This window comes from Ambystoma mexicanum, chromosome 3p (genome assembly GCF_040938575.1).
Source record: "Ambystoma mexicanum isolate Mex_15411 chromosome 3p, UKY_AmexF1_1, whole genome shotgun sequence".
Taxonomy (NCBI): domain Eukaryota; kingdom Metazoa; phylum Chordata; class Amphibia; order Caudata; family Ambystomatidae; genus Ambystoma; species Ambystoma mexicanum.
Window position 1 is genome coordinate 827704325 of NC_090925.1, and position 20718 is coordinate 827725042.

General features: G+C 46.9%; 1 protein-coding gene across 1 annotated transcript in view; it reads right to left on the reverse strand.

Annotated features, from left to right (window-relative positions):
- Positions 1–2482: 2482 nt before the first annotated feature.
- Positions 2483–20718, reverse strand: part of VKORC1 (vitamin K epoxide reductase complex subunit 1) — a 37831-nt gene continuing 19595 nt past the window's right edge. The window contains exon 3 of the mRNA XM_069651901.1: positions 2483–5075. Coding sequence (XP_069508002.1) covers positions 4849–5075 — 227 coding nt within the window. The 3' untranslated portion in view covers positions 2483–4848. The remainder of the gene's footprint in view (positions 5076–20718) is intronic.

The window sequence follows — 20718 nt, forward strand, 5'->3', positions numbered from 1 at the left end:
GAAGGTGGGCGAAACAACCCCATTAAGAACAAATTAAATAAATAGAGACCAAAAATTGATTACAGAAAATTCAATTTTGTTTGTTTTCAGGGAGCTTGTGATAGTCAGAAGTCGGGAAACGACATACAACAAATAATGGCACTCTGAGAAAAAGGACAACTTCCAATATCCGCTTTGGCCCAAACCACCACAATAAAAGACAATTTAATGTATTGGGTTGTCTTCCTAATCATGGGAGAGCGCTCAAAAATGATTCAACTAATCCATGGTTTGCTCCAATACGTTTTGCTTGCATTGCCAAAGCAATCCGTTTACTTAGCTATACTCTACAACATATGAATCTTGACATCATTAACCTGCGTTTGTTCCCATTTTTCTCCATCTTGATTGATGAGACTTGGAGGACAGCTGTCATGCAGAAGTAAGCAAGAGCACCTTCCACAAACTGCCCCAACCAGTTCACCACTGTTAGGGAGATTATTCTACAGCCCTCAGTCGCAGGAGTGTAAAACTATTTAGCCTAAGGTCAAGATAGTGTTTCCAACCCAAGTTGACCAAACTCTCGAAAGTGTTGGCTACTGTAGAGCAGTCAGGCTTCACCCAAGGCAGGGTGGCAGGCAATTAAGTACGGTTAGTATCAATAGTTATCCATAGGTAACACACCACACTGGTTATTTCAGATGTCACTGAGCGTTTGTTCGCTCATTCAAATACTAATTCTTTGAAGACTCCATGAAGTGTCACTCCATTCTTTCCTGCTTGTTGACGAGGCTGCGGGAAACGTATTGAGCAGGCATCCACCCTTTTGGTTTTCATGTGTTCACATTTTTATCACACAGCAACCAGAGGATTGTAACCAGAGTTGTGTGTTGTGTTTTTGAAGGAGATGTCGGCTCCTGGAAATCTAGATTGGAGGTAGAAGATGGCTGAAGTCCATGTTTATTCTGATTAGGAGGCAATTAATTACTCTGTGACAAAATAAGGTAGGAAAGAGAGTTGTGGCAAATAACTGTTATAGATGGTCGGAATATTACAACATTCTTATGTGATTTTGTATTTTTAGAGCCAGTGAAGAATATTAGAGAATTTTCATGAGGCTCGAATCCATGTTTAAGAATATGGAGGCGGGCTGCCATCTGGCTACATAGGTCCTGAAGAAGACCGACAATGGTTACATTAGGATTAAATTCTGTTGAAACTAGTAACAGCGAAGGAATTCTACACGTTGTCTGGGGAAAACAATGGGAATATATGGTGTTGCGTTTCCTGTACCACCATCTAGTTGACCAGTTTCCACTACAAATGGTTTATTAGACTGTGTGCTGTACTGTAAGGTCCAACTAGATGATTGATACATTTAATGCTATTAAATGTGATGCTATATTTTGCACATGAATAATGTTTACATAGCTAGGGTGATATATGTTTGTTAGCACCTTTTATCTTTGCATAAGTTTGTAGTACGAGGTTTATGTACTATTGTAATGAACTCTGGGGTTTGTATTTGTTTTATAATAAATTAATTTGATGCGATTTAATTAAATGTTTCTATTGTTATTGGACCCATATACGTCAGTGAGGATTGATGTTTCTTACTGAGATGCATTTGCAAAACTATATTGAATTGTATATTGCACATTGTTCCCATGAGAAACCGGTTTGTTTGTTCTTATATTGGCCCCAGGTGTCTACAAGTTATGGGGTATACCATCCAATAGTTTTTTGCTCCGAGTACTCCAATCTGTCTTTATTGCTGCTAAGGCAGGAGTCTTATGCAATGGAGGGTGGGACTGATCTAACAGAAACATCAGCTACACAACCACAAAGGCTGCTTTCAATGTTGTGGGAAGCAAAACCTGAAGAAAGCCTACCTCTGGACAGCGCCCTGTGGGCCGCTCACCAGCTAGCCATGCACATTGATCCACTCAGACCTTGCAAATGCCTCCAGCAGCCACTACCTGCCGTTTGTCTACTGAATCAGTCGTTACATGCAGGCCAGCCAACGTGACCCCCAAAGAGCACACACACAGCCAACAGATAGGACATGACCAAGATGAGTGAGCTCCAGACGAAGTGGAGAAACATGATCTTCGATTTAGCCACAATGGTCCTATTGAGGAACATTTTTGAAAATCTCTTTGCAAAACGGACTGAGTTGAGAAGGGCAGCAGCCTTTGAAAAAACTCTTGCCAGCCAGGCAGTCTCAATGGCTCTAGAGCCGGCTCTCTGGGAAGTGTTTGCAAGATAAGCGTTGGGGGGGGCATATCATCCGACTTGGCATGGGTGTGTCGAATAGACCTAGTGGTTGGTCACCTATATTTACGTGGGTCTTATAAAAGGATGTCGTGGAGATCAGGAGTTTGGGTGGGGGGAAATGCAGAGTAGATTTGGAGACCCATAGCGTTCCCTCATTTTGTTTGTGGTGTCTTTTTATGAAATCACTTGATAAAATGGTTATAGAAAAAACAGGACTCAAAAGCCATTTGCTTTCATCTGTTTAATTAAAACGTGTATATGGTATCCACCTTTGTACCAAAAATGTTGCAATAAAATATAGAAAACACAATTGGCGTGTTAAGTCATACATTTCGGACAAACAACTTTGGTTCTACAAAACTCAGCAATGCATCTTTAATATCCCTCATTCATTCAATACTGTAAACTAAGGATTCAAGCCTGCACCCCTTTGGGCATCTAGAAGGTAACGAAAGAGAGGACTGTGGTCGCTGAACCGATTTCACATATAGAATACACCAACATTCGCTACAAATAAAAAGACAGTAAGGCATGACAAGGATTTGATTGAACTGGTGCAATTTGTATAATAATCAGAATGCCCTGTGCATCAACAATGTCAATGCCCAAACTACCATGGCAATTGGTTAAAAAAATTCACTCATTAAATCCATTGCTCTATGAAACATATATTCACTCTTTAAAAACAGATCATGAACAGTAACAATTCTAGTGAGCTCAAGAGTCTGTTGATACTTGTCCTCTGGTTAAAGTGCTTGCAGGTTAAGGCCCCAATGGAAGAGACGACGTTAAAATGGCACCTGTGCAATCAGGAGAACAGGGTTTTAGTAGGCATTGCCAATTTGACCTAATTGCAGGTTTCGAATGAACGGAGATCTAGCGATAAAGTGATTTGCTATGGATCACTCAATGTGGCCAACTGAGGAATCCAAGATACAATCTTAGGCTTCCGTGTTCCACATTTGAAAACTTCACCATTCAGCCACATCTCCACCATAATAAAGCATTCATCAACCTTCATAGGCTGAGGTAAGCAAATAAAACACAAGCAACGATTCCAAGTGTCTCTTTGTCAATGGTGATAACCGTTAGTCAATCATTGCTTTTTAGCCACCAGCACTTCACATTTCAGAGCCAGTAGTCCCGCTCATTTATAAATATGGGCATAAAAATACCCCTATGCAAACTGCCGTCCGCTAATCAGACAAGACTGGGTGAAGGGGGTCACATGACGTGAAGCCAGTTGGCAGGCAGCTGTGCACAAGGAGCTTGGGATTCCGAAATAGGTTGTCATGCTTCCTTCTTGATATGAATTACATTGCCTTGTTTTTACTCAATCTTGGCAACTTGTTATGTTATGATGTTAATTGTTAGCATAGGCACTGCCCTGAACACTGCGAACAGCACGCAGCCAGGTCCAATTGGAACTGGACAAAGGGTGTTTCTACAGGATTGACCCTTGATGAATTCTGCCAAAATTGACAAGCTACAGAACCTAGAGGTCCGACTTGCTAGAATAAGAAAGCTGCATTTTTCTTTAGATCACTTTAATGGGTGGTCACAATACAAGACTGAGTTTGGGTCCGATATAGGAAATATTGTTTTATGGCAATGTTCATGAATTAACAAAACCATCTCCAAAAATAAGTGGTGGTGAGAAAAACAGTATTGTTTAAAGGGAAAAAATTATGCGCAAGGAGCCGATGTGTGTGAACGTGTAACGTGAAGCATGGAAGTGGGTAGCCGAATGAGCCTTGCGGCATCGAATTCTGCATTTCTATGACATGCCTCTAGAATATAAAATTCCATTATGCTTGACCTGCATGAGCAAACACTGAGAATGCAGCGCTGTGAATTTTACTTGCCCAAAAGATTCCAAAACACGACTAACTGAAAGACAATAAAGCATAGAAAAGGAACAATTGAAGGAAGGCATAGACTTTCTCAAGACAAGACAAAAAAGGAATGGTGAATCATGCACAATTCGGTTTCAATCGCTTCACTTCCAGGCCATTCCTTCTGCTCCTCTTCCTTGGAAGAGGAGTTTTGCAGTGTTTCAGAAGTAGCATCCCGTCCATTTTGCACAACAAAATGGCAACACAACTCCCCGTTTCTTGTAGTCCACGAGGGTTGTGTAGATGCACGATTGAGGCGTGACTGGCAAGTCTTAAAATCGGGCATGTAGGTCACTTCATTAGGTCTCAAGAGGGAACGTTGAGCAAAAGCCCCAGAGGCTTTGTTCCCAGGCAGGACATAGGTGCCATCTTTGCTAGGGATGTGCAGCCTAGGAGATGGTGTATGTGTATTGGATTTACCTTTAGAGGCGAGAGGTGGGTAATTTGAGGTTACCAAAGAGGAGAGCTGGGGATTAATTCGATGTTATACCTGGCAGTGGAATCTGCAGGTCCATCCCCATCACCTTCACCAGAGATGCAAAGGACGCCTGGCAGTTCCATGGATTCAAGCATTCTGGGGTAACCGTGGTTTCCTGCAATGATTATGGGAAGGCACCAGTTTTCACTCACTTAGGTCAGTTTTTCAGTGTTTCTTGGGCAGATGAGGCAGCATTGGTGAATGTGCCTGATGACACTGTCACTTGCTTTTGTGTTTCTGATTCGGCTTGCCAGATGCTTTGAGGTATCCAAGTCGCTTATAGTTCAGTAAGAAGAGGGAGAAGTTCAGGGCGTAAGTGGTGACACAGATGACGCAGAAGTCACTAAGCACAAAGAAGAGAATGTAGGCCAGGTAGAGCGAGCCAATGAGGGACACCACGGAAGTACACACTAGGGTGATTGCTGCCCTTGCAGTCCCAGAGAACCCTATAAGAGAAGACAAGAGAAAGAACAGCTTCATTTTTCAGTTATTAGATGACATTGCTTTTTCAACAGCGGATTAAGGGACATTACAATCCAAAACAACATAAAAATATGAAAACCCAGTTCATCAGTGAGAAAACGAAACAAACAAGAAATGATTGCCCACCAATTGACTTATGCCCGTGGTACGCATGGGTTTAGACAAAGCGAACCAATCTGCTACAATTCATTCATTGGAAGGGATCTAAAAGGAGTCACTCCGCGGAAGGGCTCTTCTAGACAAGTGACTTGGAGAAGCACCCCAAGAAAAGAATTCTCCTGTACAAATGTTTAAAAGTAAACGGCACTATGTGAGTCTCTTTCAATCGTGCAACGTCCCTCTCAGAGTGATGCACATCTAGCACATTGTTAGATGATAAAACTTTGTGAATCTAAGGTCAATGAGCAGCTACCGGGGGTCTGCAACCTGTGGCTGACCAGATGTTTTGGACTACAAATCCCATGACCCTTAAAACAGACATGGCTTTCTATGAGGTTGAGAGTTGTAGCCCAAAACATCTGGAGATCCAAAGTGTGCAGACTGTCTTCAGTAGAAGGCCAAGTCACTGTGGGATCATTAATGACCACAAGAGTTATGGAGTATGTAACAACTGCGACAATCTATCATACAGTGATAGGAAGAAGTTATAATTGGGAGGGAATCATTTACAGAGTGAGAGGGGTTCTACCCAGTTGAAGATTAGAAAGAAAGTTCACTGCCACATTTACCCTATTCGCAAACGTTAGAACCTTCTGCCAGTGGGAAGATTAAAAACAGATTCTTCATTATTTTTGCATTTCTGAGGAGCTCACAACTCAACCGCTCTGGTAAAACACGAACAAACCACAATAAGGCAGGCTTAGAGGGGGAGCATCTGGATTACACTGAAGATGCAGGCTATCGATTGGGTTCTTACCAACTCTGAATAATAAACAGGGCCGCTGCAGATGCCTGGGGCCCCCCTTGTCGATAGCTGGGAAAATCCATCTGAGGAAGCTGTGTGGGGCATAGATTACAAATGGACAAGTTTCTGAATGCAAATTCCAACAATTGCTTTCCACGATTTAATCACTGAGGATACGTAACGTGAGCCCCACGTTGTACTTCATGAATCTCCAAGCATATTCACTGCCCCACACCAAAGAGCTGAAAGCGTGTAAAACTAGTCTGTGATAAAGTAACACCTTTTGCAGTGGTCCGTCTTTGGCCAGTAAGTACACTTTTAAAGTGACACAGGCTTTAAAGTTTGTGGAGACGGCTGCCACTTTAAAGAGTATGCCCATGCCATCAGCCCCACTTTTAAGCTTCCTTCTGTGGCAACATACTACATAAAGCAATGGAGACAAGGGGTGGGTGGGAGTTTGCTGATTACCATAGGGCAGGTTCATCAGCCTCCGTGTGGCGGAACAAAAAGCTTAACCACTTAAAAAAGCTTTCTGAGCAATTGTTTGAGTTTGCATTTGGAAACTTGTCCATTTGTAATCTATGTCCCATGTTACAAGTTATGTTGATATGCTTTTATACTGTGCCCATCGCCAACGCCGTAGTTTCAATAGCAGGTGTATTCAACATGGGTTCCAACCGTCCTCTGATGAAAGCCAATTTTATTTGAAAACTCTTTTTATTGAACTTTTCAGATTTTAACATCAAGGCAACAATAAAAGAAAGAACATTTCCCCCCCGTCACCCCTCCCCAGGACGACGAGCATTCAAAATCCCTCATATTCCCTCTCCCTGACAGTTCCCTCACTGTATTGTAGCTCACGAAGTCTCAATCGCTGAGGACACCATATCACTCTGTAGTCATCCTTGAGAAAAGACATAATCTCTCCCCATTCGGCAGCAAAGCTTTGCACTCTATTTTCCATGGCATATGTTGCCCACTCCAAGGCCACTATGTCCCAAACTTTCCGCAAGTCTTGTTCCCTTGGAATCTCAGGGCTCCTCCATCTTTGGGCTATCAACAAAAGGGCTGCCAGCGTCAAAATTGCTCTTGCTTTCTCCCTACCCCCCCCCCCCCCATCGTCCCCTCATCAGAAATCCCCCGGACGCCCAGGAGGATCTTCATCGGAGTCTGTGCGTCTCTTGGGCCAAAAAGCCTTTCCTGCGCCCTTTGTGTCTCGGCCCAAAAAGATGCAATCTTGGGACGTTGCCACCAAACATGTTCTGCCGTGCCTACCTGCCCACACCCCCTCCAGCACCCATCCGGTCTCGTGGGAAATATCTTATGCAGTTTGGGTGGGGTGTAGTGCCATCGGAATAGGAGCTTATACCATGCTTCTTGGAGCTTGGAGGCTCTGGCTAATTTGGGTATCTTCTTCCAAAGACTTTCCCACTCCTCTTTACTGATTTCCCTCACTAGGGCCTTTTCCCATTTCTGCATATATGGCCACTTAAGATCGGATTCAGAACTATTCAGGATCTTATAGATATTGGAGATAAGGCCTTTCGCACCGTCATTGGTCAGCAGAAACTTTTCAAATTTTGTCGGCTCCCTAGTTGCCGCTTTCCTAACTCCGGGATGTAGTACCCAATGTCTTATTTGAGCGTAGCGCAATCTTTCCTTCTCCTGTATTGCAAAAACCCTCTTACAGTCCTCGAATGATAACAATTCCCCCTCCCGGAACATGTCACATAACTTCCCACATCCCCCTTCCTGCCAACACTCAAAAGTCCCCCCTCTCCAAGCCCGGTGAAAAATCACCATTTGCAAATAGCGGCGTAAATGGAGACGGGAAAGAAGCAATTCCCTTGGCCCGTACCATGGCATCCCAGATGTCCACCATTAGTTTGGTGATAGTGCTTTCATATAGGTGCCGCGGCCTATGCTCCTTCGGGAGCCATAGGACCTCCGAGAGACAACGGTGGGCTACAGCTCTATCTATTCTCACCCAAATTTTCTCTCGCTGGCTCTCTTCTCCCTGCAGCCATTCCCTGACGATTCGTAACTGAGTGGCCTCATAATACCGCCGAAAATTTGGCAAAGCCATGCCCCCCTCCTGTCTAGATGCCATTAACAAACCGCGCGCACTCTCGGTCTTTTCCCTTCCCACACGAAATCCCTCGTCAGAGTCCCCAATTCCCTAAAGAAGCTAGGTGGAACAGGTTGCGGGATAGCCTGGAATAAATACAGCAGCCGTGGTAGCGGAACCATTTTCACTGCTGCGATCCGCCCTAGCCAGGACACTCTAAGGCTCCGCCATCTATGAAAGTCACTGCGAATTGCTCTAAGGAGCGGGGGAAAATTCGCCGAGTACCACCCTGAGATTGTTGCCGTAATCTTTACCCCAAGTATTTAATCCCACCCGGACTCCACAATAGGTGAGTACCTCCCCATATCTCCTCAAGTTCTAGTCCCCTAAGCGTTAGATTGAGGATTTCTGACTTGGTAGCGTTAACCTTGAGACCCGAGGCCTCCCCAAATTGTTCCAATAGGGATAGGCTAACCTGAAGCGACTCTTTGGGCACCGTCAACATCAGCAGCATGTCGTCAGCAAAAGCTGCGACCTTCTGTTGTTCCCCCCAAACGGGATGCCTCGTATATCCGGTTTTTCCCTAATCGCTTGCAGAAGGGGTTCCAGGTACAGCGCATAGAGAATAGGGGGTAGGGGGCAGCCTTGCTTAGCCCCCCTCTGTAAATTGACCCTTCTAGTAACTGACCCGTTAACCATTATTCTAACGGATGGTGCTTGATAATTGGCCTGGACCATCGTGAGAAATTCTCCCCTAATGCCCATCCTTTCCATTACGCGAAACAGAAAAGGCCACTCAACACGGTCAAAGGCCTTTTCCGCGTCAAGCGCCACCAAAACCGCTGGAGTAGATGTCCTTTGGACTTTTTCAACTAAATGAGCCACCCGTCTGATGTTATCTGCTGTCTGCCGGCCCTTGACAAAACCCGTCTGATCGGGATGCACGAGAGAGGGCAAAATGGTGTTCAACCTATTCGCCAAGATTTTAGTATAAATCTTGGCATCTATATTAATCAAAGCAATGGGGCGGTAAGCCGTTCTCTCTTCTGGATCCCTATGCGGCTTGAGGACGAGGGTCACCTTTGCTTCTTCCATCGACGGGGAAATTTTACCTGTCCGTCAAAACATGTTGAATAGGGAGGTCAATTGCAGGGCTAATTGTGTAATAAACATTTTTATAAAAGGCAGCGGTATAACCATCAGGGCCGGGGGCTTTATTTACTGGAAGAGCCATGACCACCCCCCTTACTTCCTCTTCCGTAATTACTCTGTTTAAGGCTTCCCTCGAGTCGCTATCTATTTCCCGCAGCTGGACGGATTGTATCTTGCGCCTCACTAAGGGGGTTCTAGGACGTATAAAGGGAGTCATAAAACTGCAATAGCCTCCTTCAATTCTTCCTTCTCAGTTACCCTCACCCCATTGCCCAGTTTCAAGGCTGTGATGGCATTTTTCGCCCTTGCTCCCCTAAGTAGCCGTGCCAGAAACGTACTCGCTTTATTCGCCTCTGCGTAATACTTTTGTCTCACGGCTAGGAGTGCCTCTTCCGCCTTCTTGGTATGTAGTAATGGCTTTCCGGGATGGAGTTGCTCCTGCTGCCTGCCTAGCTGCCTCAACCTCCGCCTCCAATTGTACCTCCAAAGCTCTTAACTGCTTCACTCGAAAAGCAGATGCAGCAATTAGATCCCCTCTGATCGTCACCTTAAAGGCGTCCCACCGTATCCCTTCTCCCGTGTCCTCTAGCCTATTTATAGCAAAGAAGGTCTTAATCTTCTACTCAATTTCTCCCCGAAATACCAGGTCTCTCAAAGGCGCACTAGGAAACTTCCAGCCCCACACACCCCTCCCCCTCCTACCCAAATCCATCACCACTGATACTACCTCATGATCGGCTATTCCAATCGGTCCTACCTGTACCTCCCGGATATAACCCACTAGCCCAACCCAGACCCATATATAATCTATTCTAGATTGAGATCCATGGACCCCAGATAGGAAGGTGTACCCCTCCGCATTTCCCTTTATCTCCCTCCACACATCCCGCATCCCCAGGTTCCTAATCTTATCCTTCAATTCTGCCGACAGCACTGCCCCTCCACCCCTGGATCCGTAACCACTTCTATCCCGTACCCCATCCCATGCGATATTCAGGTCTCCCAATAGGACAATTTGCCCCCAGGACTGTTCTTCCAACACTTTCAACACCGACAGTAGAAACTGCTCCTGACCAGAGTTGGGACTGTATACCACCACTATTGTGTAAGGGGCATCCTGGCATTCCCCTCTAACCACCAAGTATCTCCCCTCTTGATCTCTCGTGACTGCCTCCACTCTGAAATTAACTGTGCCCCGGATAGCCAGTGCTACCCCCTTCATTTTACTGTGACCTGAGGCATGCAATATCTGATCAAAGCCTCTCAGCTTCAAATCGACCCTGGTCTTTGGATAGCAAGTGCGTTTCTTGGAGTCCCATAATATCAGGTCTCTCCTTTCTCACAAAAAGTTCCAATTTCTTCCTTCTCAGGGGAGAGTTTAATCCACGCACATTATGCGTTATCCACTTAAGAGGTTAAGAGTTACGACTGAGATCTTCCTTTGAACAACTGTCTTCTCTCCTTTCTCCTCCTTGAATGACTCGCCTCCTTCCCACCTCCCCTTCCACCTTCCCTCACCAAACCCCTCCTCCCCCTTCCTGGAAGACCCTCCCCTTCCCGCCTGCTCACCACTCCCATCCCCGCCCTTTCCGTACCCAAAATGGTTGCTCCTCCTCCGACCCATGTCTTCATTTCTCCTTCTAGAGGCCCACCGCCCCTCCTTTCGAGTCAGATTTATAAGATATTGGGAGAACATACCATCTTTGCCACTTTTCCTCTTCTTCTCTCCCACAGTCGACCAGCTCCATGGTTTCGGCCTGTTGCGTCCTACTGCTCCCCTAGCTCCTGAGCTCGTTGGAGTTTCCTCTAGTTCAATGTGAAGTGTGTCGGCCCCTTCCTGCAGGGTTGTCACTCGCTTCTGGGCTCCCTCCCATTCAAAGAGTAGCCCAAACGGAAAAGTCCATTTATATCGAATGCCCTTCTCGTTCAACACTTTCACTAGCCGTCCCATTTGCCTCCTCTTCACGAGAGTGCTAGTTGCCAAGTCCTGAAACAATGCAATCTGCTGACCTTCAAACATAAGGGGTTCGCTCCTTCTCGCCACATGGAGGATTGCTTCCTTCTGGGCATATCTACCAAACGCTGCCAGAACATCTCTGGGTCTCGCTGTCTGGCTTTTGACAAACCGCCCGGTTCTGTGAACCCGGTCCAACTCAATCTTCTCAGGGTTCCCTTCGCCCAAGATGCCGCAAAGATGCCCTGGAGAACCTCCTTTAGATCCTTATCTGAGACAGATTCTGGTAAAGATTTCACTCTGATGTTAACCCTACATGATCTGTTCTCTAAGTCCTCCAGATTCCTCGTAGCCATGTCCAACCTCTCTATGGCTTCACTGTTGGCTGTGGTTTCCTCCTCTATCTCTTGGAGGCCCTTTTCCAGGGTATCTGTCCTTTCCCCCAATTGGCGAGTTCCCTGCCTTATCTCTCCCAGGGCCCCATTCAAATCTGTTCTCATTAGTTGAAATTGATCTTGAAAGGTCTTGGCTAAATTCGGTTGTAAGGCATGGAGCTCACCCAAGAATTCCTGTCTAGTCATCATCGAGCGCTCCTCCCCCATCTCCTGATCTGCATCTTCGCCCGACTTCTCCCAGCTGCTCCAGGGCCCTCTCTTGGGGTATGCGCCAGCCAAATTGCAGGTAGTGTTCCAACCAAGTCACCTCCGGCTGGTGCCCCCTTCCCGCTTTTGCTTTTGGATTTGGTGGCCATGTTGTAGCAGTCCCCGCTGTCCCCTCTGTGTTGCCGGACCCAAACAAGGGATCGTGGATGAGCTAGAGTCCACAGATCCCTCCGCTTAGCTCACCGGGGGCCAGGGGGTAGTGTAGTAAAAAAAAAAATAATAACAGGCAAGAGACCCTTCAAATCCTTAAGGTCGCCAGAGGTGCTGGGCCGAAGCCCCCCCTGCTCCCCCTCCAGTAGGACCGCAGAACTACCCGGGGCACCACCGATTACACTGACCCCTGTGGCAGCCTCCTTCAAATGCCTCACTGAAGTCCACACAGTTCCCTCTGAGGGAGTGCCGCTCTCCCGCCCGTCCCTTGTAGTAGGGGCGCCTGTATCTGCGGGGAGGCAAGGGTATCGCCAGGGGCCTGTCCCCCGCGGGCCGCGCGGCACCGCAGACCGCGATCCAGGCTCACTGTGAGGCGGCCTCCGTCCCTCCACCCGCCACTTCTGGTGCCAGGGGGGTAATTCCACCAGGGGCAATGCTCCAAACCCCCCCCGCCCCTTCTGCAAATGGATCCTCTGCAGTGACTGGGAGGCAGACACTTCCCCAGCCTGCTCCCCCTACACCGTGTCCACTCTCTGATTATGGCGACGTGGAAAAAACACTGCAGCTGCCGCCTTATCTTCGCAGCGCCTCACCGTTGTCAATCTTCTTCCGGGTTCCGTTCCTTCTCCTTGCACAGCACCCCGTTCCGACTCGGAGCCGCTCCTCTGCTACTCGGTCCGCTCTTCACTCGTGAGAGGGGGGTTCCGCGCAATCACTCCCCTGCAGCTCCTCTCCCGTCCTCCGTAGAGCACACAGCGCGAAACCCCGATCGCGGGTCCCACTCCGAACCGCCCCCAGCTCCGATTCGCGTTGCCACGCGGCTCCCCCTCGTGAGCCCCAACCAACGGCTGCACCCGCGGCCCCCAACCTCTTCCGCGGCTGGACTCGCGGCTACTGACAGCCTCACACCGGAGACCGCCAAGGGATGCCGCCTAGGCTTTGCGCCGGCTCCAAGTTATTCTCCGCTCTCCCCTCACTCTCCGGGGAGGTGTCTTGATCGCCAAGGACACTAGTGAAAGGGGCGGTGGGCACCACTATGCTGCTGGGTCCGGAGAGTGCCATCGGCACGTCTACTCAGTGCCGGCGGCCATCTTGAGTCGAAAGCCGATATTGATTGGTAACAGCTGAAACTTTTCGACAAACGATTGGGCAGACATTAGCCCCCCCGCCCCAAGTCCTTCGTCCCAGTCCGAATCAAATCAAGGCTGCCTGCCTTCCCCCAGATGCTTTCACTAAATCTGTACAAATAAAATTAGTTTTCCATCCCCTCCGGACCCCGAGTAAGATTAAAATAAGATGGCCACTGACACAGCCACAGTCCTGTTTTGTCTGCTGACCTACACCCACAGTCCTGTTTTGTCTGCTGGACTTCGGGTAGCTGTTCCATTTTAAGGGAAAACCTGTAGAGCTGGTCTCTCTCATCTCCATACTGATCCTGCCGCGTATACTAGAAACTGGTCCCTCCTCAGATGATGGGCTAGGGATATGGTGGAGCACATGATTCGAGGGTATGCTGGTTAAGTAGGCGGGTCCAAGTACAACGAGCTGGCTGTAGGGGCAAGATTCCCTCAGACGTAAATTGGTGGGCACCAGATTGGGTTATCACTGGTCAGTCCCTATGGCTATCATTGCGAAATTCTCAGTTTTGCACTGCACAACTACCTTACAATAAAGTGCAGTGGGGATATTTTGAATCCATTTCTCTTTGTTTTAAGTAACTTGATGGTTACTTGCATGAAGTGTCCAGGAGGGGCTGGTGGAGGCAGATATTTTTCTACAGTGTTTTGTTTATATTCCCGCATGCGCTTTCGCATTTTACTGCATAATGCCTTTTAGAGTACCATGTTTTCTAAAATTGCCATGCTGTGAGATTTTGTCCCACCCTTTGGACATTTTGTCCTTTCTGCCCTCTCATAGCTGGATTTGCCATATACGGTAAGCTCTTTCCCAGACAAAGCCTCAGCTTTCCTGGGCAAAGCGACATTGTGCGTTTGTGGACGGATGCGGGGGCTCAGAGTTTCTGGTCCCAGTCCACAACCTGGCCAAGTGCATCTGTTGGTGTTCAGATATGGTGGCTGAAGGCTGTCCAGGATTGAACAGCTCCTGCCAGTTTGAATGGTGCCGATACTTGCCATTGGTTGGCTTGGGGGCAGCCCCAGCTTGAATTTGAGATAAAAAGAGGACTCCTGCAGCCATTCATCAGATTGTGTTGGAGCCAAGCCATGATGAAGACCCAAAACTCGTCTTTGCACCTATTCAGCATGGACTTCAACCATCCCAGCAAGGCCTTAAAGTGATGCTTCAACCCTGTGAACTGGGAGAAACAACCAGTGTTCACCCCCCTGCTCCATGGTTCTTCCTGTGAAAGCCTTCAGAGGTGCCCTGGAACCACCCTGTGGACTGGCCAGTTTCATCCTGGGCTATCTCGGCTTTATCAGTTGCCATCCAGTGTTTGGACTTGGGGACCTCGAAGACCCTCGACTTGTGGAATAAGTGGCCTACTCCTGTAGTTCTCCAGTACAAAGATTGTCCTTGCAGGACCAGCTTCTTGCTTACCACAAGGGATGACTTCTGCCTTCTGATCGTGGCGGCCATAGTGGTTTTCCACCTGCATCGTGTCCTGGCAGTCCTCGGAGGTCACAGATATCGTAATGGTCCTTCTCCATCATGCCAGGAATATTCTGGCCAGAGCGAGACCACGGCTCACCAGTTCTAAATCTCGATGTTGAAAGTGACCTGTGCACCAGCTAGCCCCATTCAATGCATCATGACACAAAGATAGGGGGCCCTTTGAATTTAGGAGCCTCTAAAGTGGTCCCTGTGGGAACCTGAACACAGTGAGTGAGCTACTATACCATTTTCTACTCCCTTAGCTGCAGCGGGCTTGATATGCTCAAGTCCTTGCCCCAACGCCTCCTTGTCCGACTGTGAAAGGTGGAGTTCTGGGATCCCCCTAGGCTTCCCCTAAGGTGGTGCTATTGGGAGAGGACATCCTACAAACTTTACTTCTACTGTTCTTAATCTTAAAACATTTACAAATTGCCCGTTGGCTTTGCCAACACTTATTCAGCTTACTCCTCTCCTAGCCTACTGCAAAGGGTTTAATTGCAACTTTTAGGGCAGTAGGCCATCTCCTTTAGCAAAGTACAGACTTTTAAAGTGTATAGCCGTATAATTATAAGGCTATGTGTTGTATTTTACCTCGTTATTTTAACTACATATACTCAACTTGGTTTGATTCTTAACCTAGCCTCTCTCTTCACTTACTTTGCTACACTATTTTGTTGATCTTAACTGTGTCTAAAAGTAAAGTGTTGGTCCTCTGTAGCTAGAGCCCCCTAAAAGGGAATGTATATATGCTACTAGTGTATGGTTTGGGATTTACTTTCCTCTGATGTTCATGATTTTCAACTGATAAAGTTGTTCAAGGCCTAAATAAATAATTGCATTTTTCTAAATTCTGCTCAACTTACTTGTGTTATTAATGCTATTTGTGTTTAAATGAACCCTTCACCACTCTCACATATTACCTATTGTCTAGCCTCGGTGGTCGTCCCTCGATGTTGACGGAGGGAGCCGCTGTGCATGATCCTACCAACAAGGAAGATTGCTGCAGCTCTACGCAAATCGTATGCAGGAGACCATCTATCCCTCCAGGTCTCAGTTTACTCTGCTTACTCTGCTTGATCTATCCTCCTCGATATGGCAATGGCTCCTCTTCACCTGCTGTTCAATCTCTGCAGGAAGCACAAACAATGGGGAGTCAACACAGACTCCCCATTGTTTATGCTTCCTAGCCTCCCTCAACTCACAGGCACCCCCCCCGCCGCTGATATAAAAAAAATACAAAAATAAAAAAGAGGGTACTTGCCCATTGTATTTACACAATCCCTGCAGGAGACCTAAAGCTGATCAACGACTAGCAATAGGAATCCTGGTATTTGAGAGCAAGGGCCGAAAATGCCAGGGACTTTCCTCTCCCATTTTGGTACCTGTTCAGGTCCCCAAGAAGAGCTCTACACTACATGTCGACAATAGGCACGGAAGTACCTTTGCAGCATGGTTAGCAGTACCATTCCCCTGCAGCTCAACTAAGGTTTCGCTCACATTGCTAGGAATTTTCATGACAGATGATTTCAGATGGGCCTATCGGTTTCCACTCTTAGAGCTCAGTGGGTGGCTGGATTAATGTCCAAGAGTCAGACATTGTCATCTCCAGGCTCCTGCAAAATGTAGCCATCTTTCACCCCAGGATTAAATCCTCGACTCCCCCTTGAAACCTCCTCTGGTTCTCCGTGCCCTGCAAGGGCCTACCTTTGAATCCCTCCAGTCCATGCACCAGAAGTACTTGACTTTGAATACCGCCTTCTTGGTCACTATCACTTCAGCCTGTAGGGAAAAAGGTGCTGGGGGCACTCCAGTGTTTGCCCCCTTATCTTTCCATCAAACCAGAGGCAGGCACCCTACATTGTGCTCACAATCTGCTCAAAGATTGTCTCTACTTTCCACCTCTCAGAAAATTATGCTACCTGCCCCTTCATTGGCTCTACTCCAGAAGGTCAAAGTCTGGTTGTCATCTTTGGATGATCGAGACGAGATTCTAGCTGAACAGGACAGAAACGTGCACTTCTGGTCCTCAAACAATCTCTTTGTGACTTTAAGAGGCTACCAAGGGTCACAAGATCTCACAATCCATTACTTGTTGGATTAAAGACACAATGCCCCTGGCCTACTTTATCAGGGATTCCCCTCTCACGGGTCACCAGAGAAATGGCCTCTTCTGAGCCTCCGTTTCACATTTGCAGGTCTGCTACCTGGTCTTATCCAAACACATTAGCCCATCGCTACCAGTTAGGAAAGATTTCTCCTTTTTCCATCCATAGTTTCTATGGACCCCCATTCTTTTTGCTCTGTTTTTTTATCCCGATCTGACTTTTTGAATGTACTTTTCAACATTGTACACAATACCTTACAGCGGGTGCGATGGGGAAACTTTTGTATCACCCTAGATTTTTACACTTGGGATTTTTAGTTACTTTTATATGCCCCAAAAGACAAGCTGGTGGCAGTAGATACCTTTTTAGTATTTTTGCATTGTTTTTGGAGTGCACATTCGCATTTAGTACATATGGTTTCTGAACAGTACTAGTACCCTAAAATGGCGGTGCCACAAGATTTTTGCTTGCTTCTTTGGGTGATGCCTTTCTGTGTGGCCCAGGAAGAGGGTGGTACTGTCTATTCCCACTCTGCATTCGTGGTGCCAAAAAGTCTAGGTGTGGGGCAAATGTGAAACCAGTAGTTGTCCCCGATAGGACAACTACCGGCTGTTTGAATGGTGGTGTTCCTTACTATTGATGTGGTTGGACTTGCTCAGATTTTGTATATGTTACATCCAGGGCTCATTACGTTCCGCACATCTTGCGGTCTCATCCTGTTAAGGAACGCGTTTTTTTCTAAAAACATTGTGCATCTCCTTTCTGGCAATGTTGGAGGTTGCCTAGGAAACAGAGGCTGGTGTCCAAAGGTCAGCCGCGTCACGCGATTCTTCAGCTGACCACGACACAGGCTTTCAAGCCATACCCCTTACCGTAATAAAAGAGCCCAAAGCCTTTACGGCAGCACTTCTAATTAGTGTTACTTTGACACATTTCAATGTACTTGCTGATTCAAATTCGTCTGACCTTGGAATTACAAACCAACTTGTCTTCGCCTCTTCCTTTGGATTTGTCCTGAACTGCTGTTACCGACCTGTAACTCTGAACCAATCCTCTATCTCCTATCGTTTTGGGTACCGCGGACCCGATTTCTGGCAGAGCTCAGTACGGAGCGTGTATATTCCGTTACACACCTTCCTCTTCAGCTACTCCTTTTGATTGCCAAACACAGAGCTTCTTTTCCGACTCAGCGGGACTCGGCTGAGTTCTGCTAGTTGCTTCTGTGTCCATCTGCAACCGCTCGCTTACCTGGGATTCAGCTGCACGTCACTCCATCAAGCTACCCGGTAAGCCAAATTGTATTCTTGTAAACTACTACAGTTTTGGGAACCTGTGACATCTATCTCCTTTACACCCACTGATGTGTTGACTTTGAACATTTGATTTGGAACAATACCAGGGCATATTCCGAACGCTCTGCTGCCTAAATGCACCATCCCGTATCTAGTTGCAACCCGCGTTCCGCCCGGGGAGACATACTTATTTATAGGTATCCATCGTTAAGCCCTCAGTATTTAGAATAGAGCTAAACGTATCCTATCATTTTCCCTAAGCTCATTGTACCAACTAGCACCATTCAGGTAATTACTGTACCAATAGATTAATACTCGTGTCTTGTTCTTTTTTGGTATTGTTTGCATTCTCTTTACAGCCTGGTGCAGCGGTGTGGGTGTTCCCCGCTCTTTTGGGTAATCTACTGCTCTGTCTGTATTCCCATATGCAGCAGAAAGGTCTATTACCAAGAAGAGTTTCCTCAGTCAGAGGAGGTCCAGTCTGGGTTATTCCTTAGGGGAGAATTCCCAGAAGTGGCTGAAGTACTAAGTCTTGAGAAGCTTACTCACATAGAATTCTGAGCACCGCCCCGGCCTGCCTGCACGGTGGCGAATAACAGTATAAGAGGGACAATATGCAGCCATTTCTTTAGATCACTGTTGGAGCCAAGAATCCCTCAAAGAAGCACAGCCTGCTGAAGGGCCGAAGAAGACTCCTGGAGTGGCCCAACATCCTTCCCTGCATCCGGCCCGGTGAAGCCATGTGCGACTGCTGCATCTCCGAAGACCCCGAGTGGTGCTTCAGCCCTTGGGCTAGAGGGGCCAACTAGTCTCAAAGGATTCTTGGCAATTCTGAGCATTCAGAAGTGTCCCTGGACTGCCCAGTGGACTGACCAGCTCTCTCGAGGGCTACCTTGCAAGAAGCTAGCATGGCTGTTCCTCGTACAAGGCCGGAACTTTGGTGGTCGCCAACTCGTGCTACAAAGTGCCTTCTCCCCGAATTTCAGCATTCAAGCATCATGGGATCCTGTCCTGAAGCAGCTTCTGTGACTGCGACTGGAAGGACTTCTGTGGTCACCTGTGTGCGGAGACCAGCCCTACAGATAAAGGGTGTATCGGCCACTTCTACTCATAAAAATACAAATATTCCCAACTAAAAAATAGGAAAAAGACAAGTAGAATCTTGCACCCGTGCAGCTCAATGGATATGTTTGGACCAGTAGTGCACGTAGGACCACAGGAAGAAACTACTATTGTAATGGCCTGGTTGGAAATGCATGAAAATGCATCTTTTAATAGGTGCAAAGAAAAAAAGATTACAAAAACATTTCCATTTTTTTCAGGTAGAACATTTTTACTCACTGATAAAATACTCATTGGGAATATGACATTTTTACTCCCTAAAAATAATTTTACTCCCCACTTTAAAAAAAAAAAAAAAAAAGAGGGTGTAAAATACTCCCACTTCCAAATCTCATCTGGAGCACTGGCAGAGACAGTTATTGGAACTCGCCTTTCTCCAACCTGTGAAGTGTCCTGAGGTCTGCATCAGTGTTTCTTGCATTTCTTCATTGCCATAAATTGCATTAGAATCCTCAATCCTGCCACTCCTGGGCACCACTCACCGGAAGAACAAGCCCTCAGGACCCCCAGGCGATCAATGAAGACATGGCGATCAATCAAGACATCTGGGAAAATCTGAGTCAGGGGGGTAAGTAAACACAGTGGGCCTCATTATGAGGTTGCCGGTCCGGTAACAATGGTACCGTTGATACCAGACCCGCAAACTACGAGTTCTACTCGCGGGGGCATTTTGGCCTGCCACCCGCGAGCAGACCATGTCGGATGCACCAACACCATTCCTGAATGGTGCCGGTGCATCCGGCCTCCCCAGTCCCAATGAGTCCAATAGGACTCAATGGGAATGGGGAGCATTTTCTTTCCGGCGCCCTGGAATAGGCAATTACCGGGTTCGCCGGGGCTGTACCGCCCCAGTAATTGCCCATTCCTGGCCGCCGAATAAAAAAATAAATAATAATAAATCACTCTGGCACGGCTATCGCTAGAGTCATAATGAGGCCGAGTGCATCTGTTCCTCCCTGTCCTCGATAGGTAACATTAGGAATAAGTCCCTTTGTCTTCTGCATTCCTTTCCACTCAACTTTTGGTCATCGAACCTGGGTAGAGCAACCTGAAACATGAGAACACATGTACAAACCTTTGTAAAATTGTTGAATAACTTTTTAGAACTAGCTCCAACATAAGTGAATTGCAACCTACCTGCAGAGACTCCCTTCTGGGGAGAAACATTGTGGCTCCTGTGATTTGGGTACAAGGCCCTATTCTTCTTAGAGTTTGGACTGCTTAAGATAGGGAATTAACTTGTGGCTTGGCTCCATCATTTAATCAACTTGCATGCTTGCTGAATAAGTGACTTTTAAGGCATTTATAAACCTACAGTGAATGTATATATTTGTATCAGAGCATTGTGCGATAATATGTCCTGTTAGATTACTTTTTCATTGTGTCCAAATGTCGATGATAAATAACTGTTTTATACTTATTGGCTAAATTGAATTGTGTGCCGTACTGCGTGTACTCATTGGTACCCCTGATCCCACTCACACGCGTTTGAGAATAAGCCTTGACTGGTTTCCATTGCTACCTTATTGGGCTTTGGCTAATCTCTCGGAGTTTCCGGTTTATTATAATTAGGGTGGCCACCTAAAA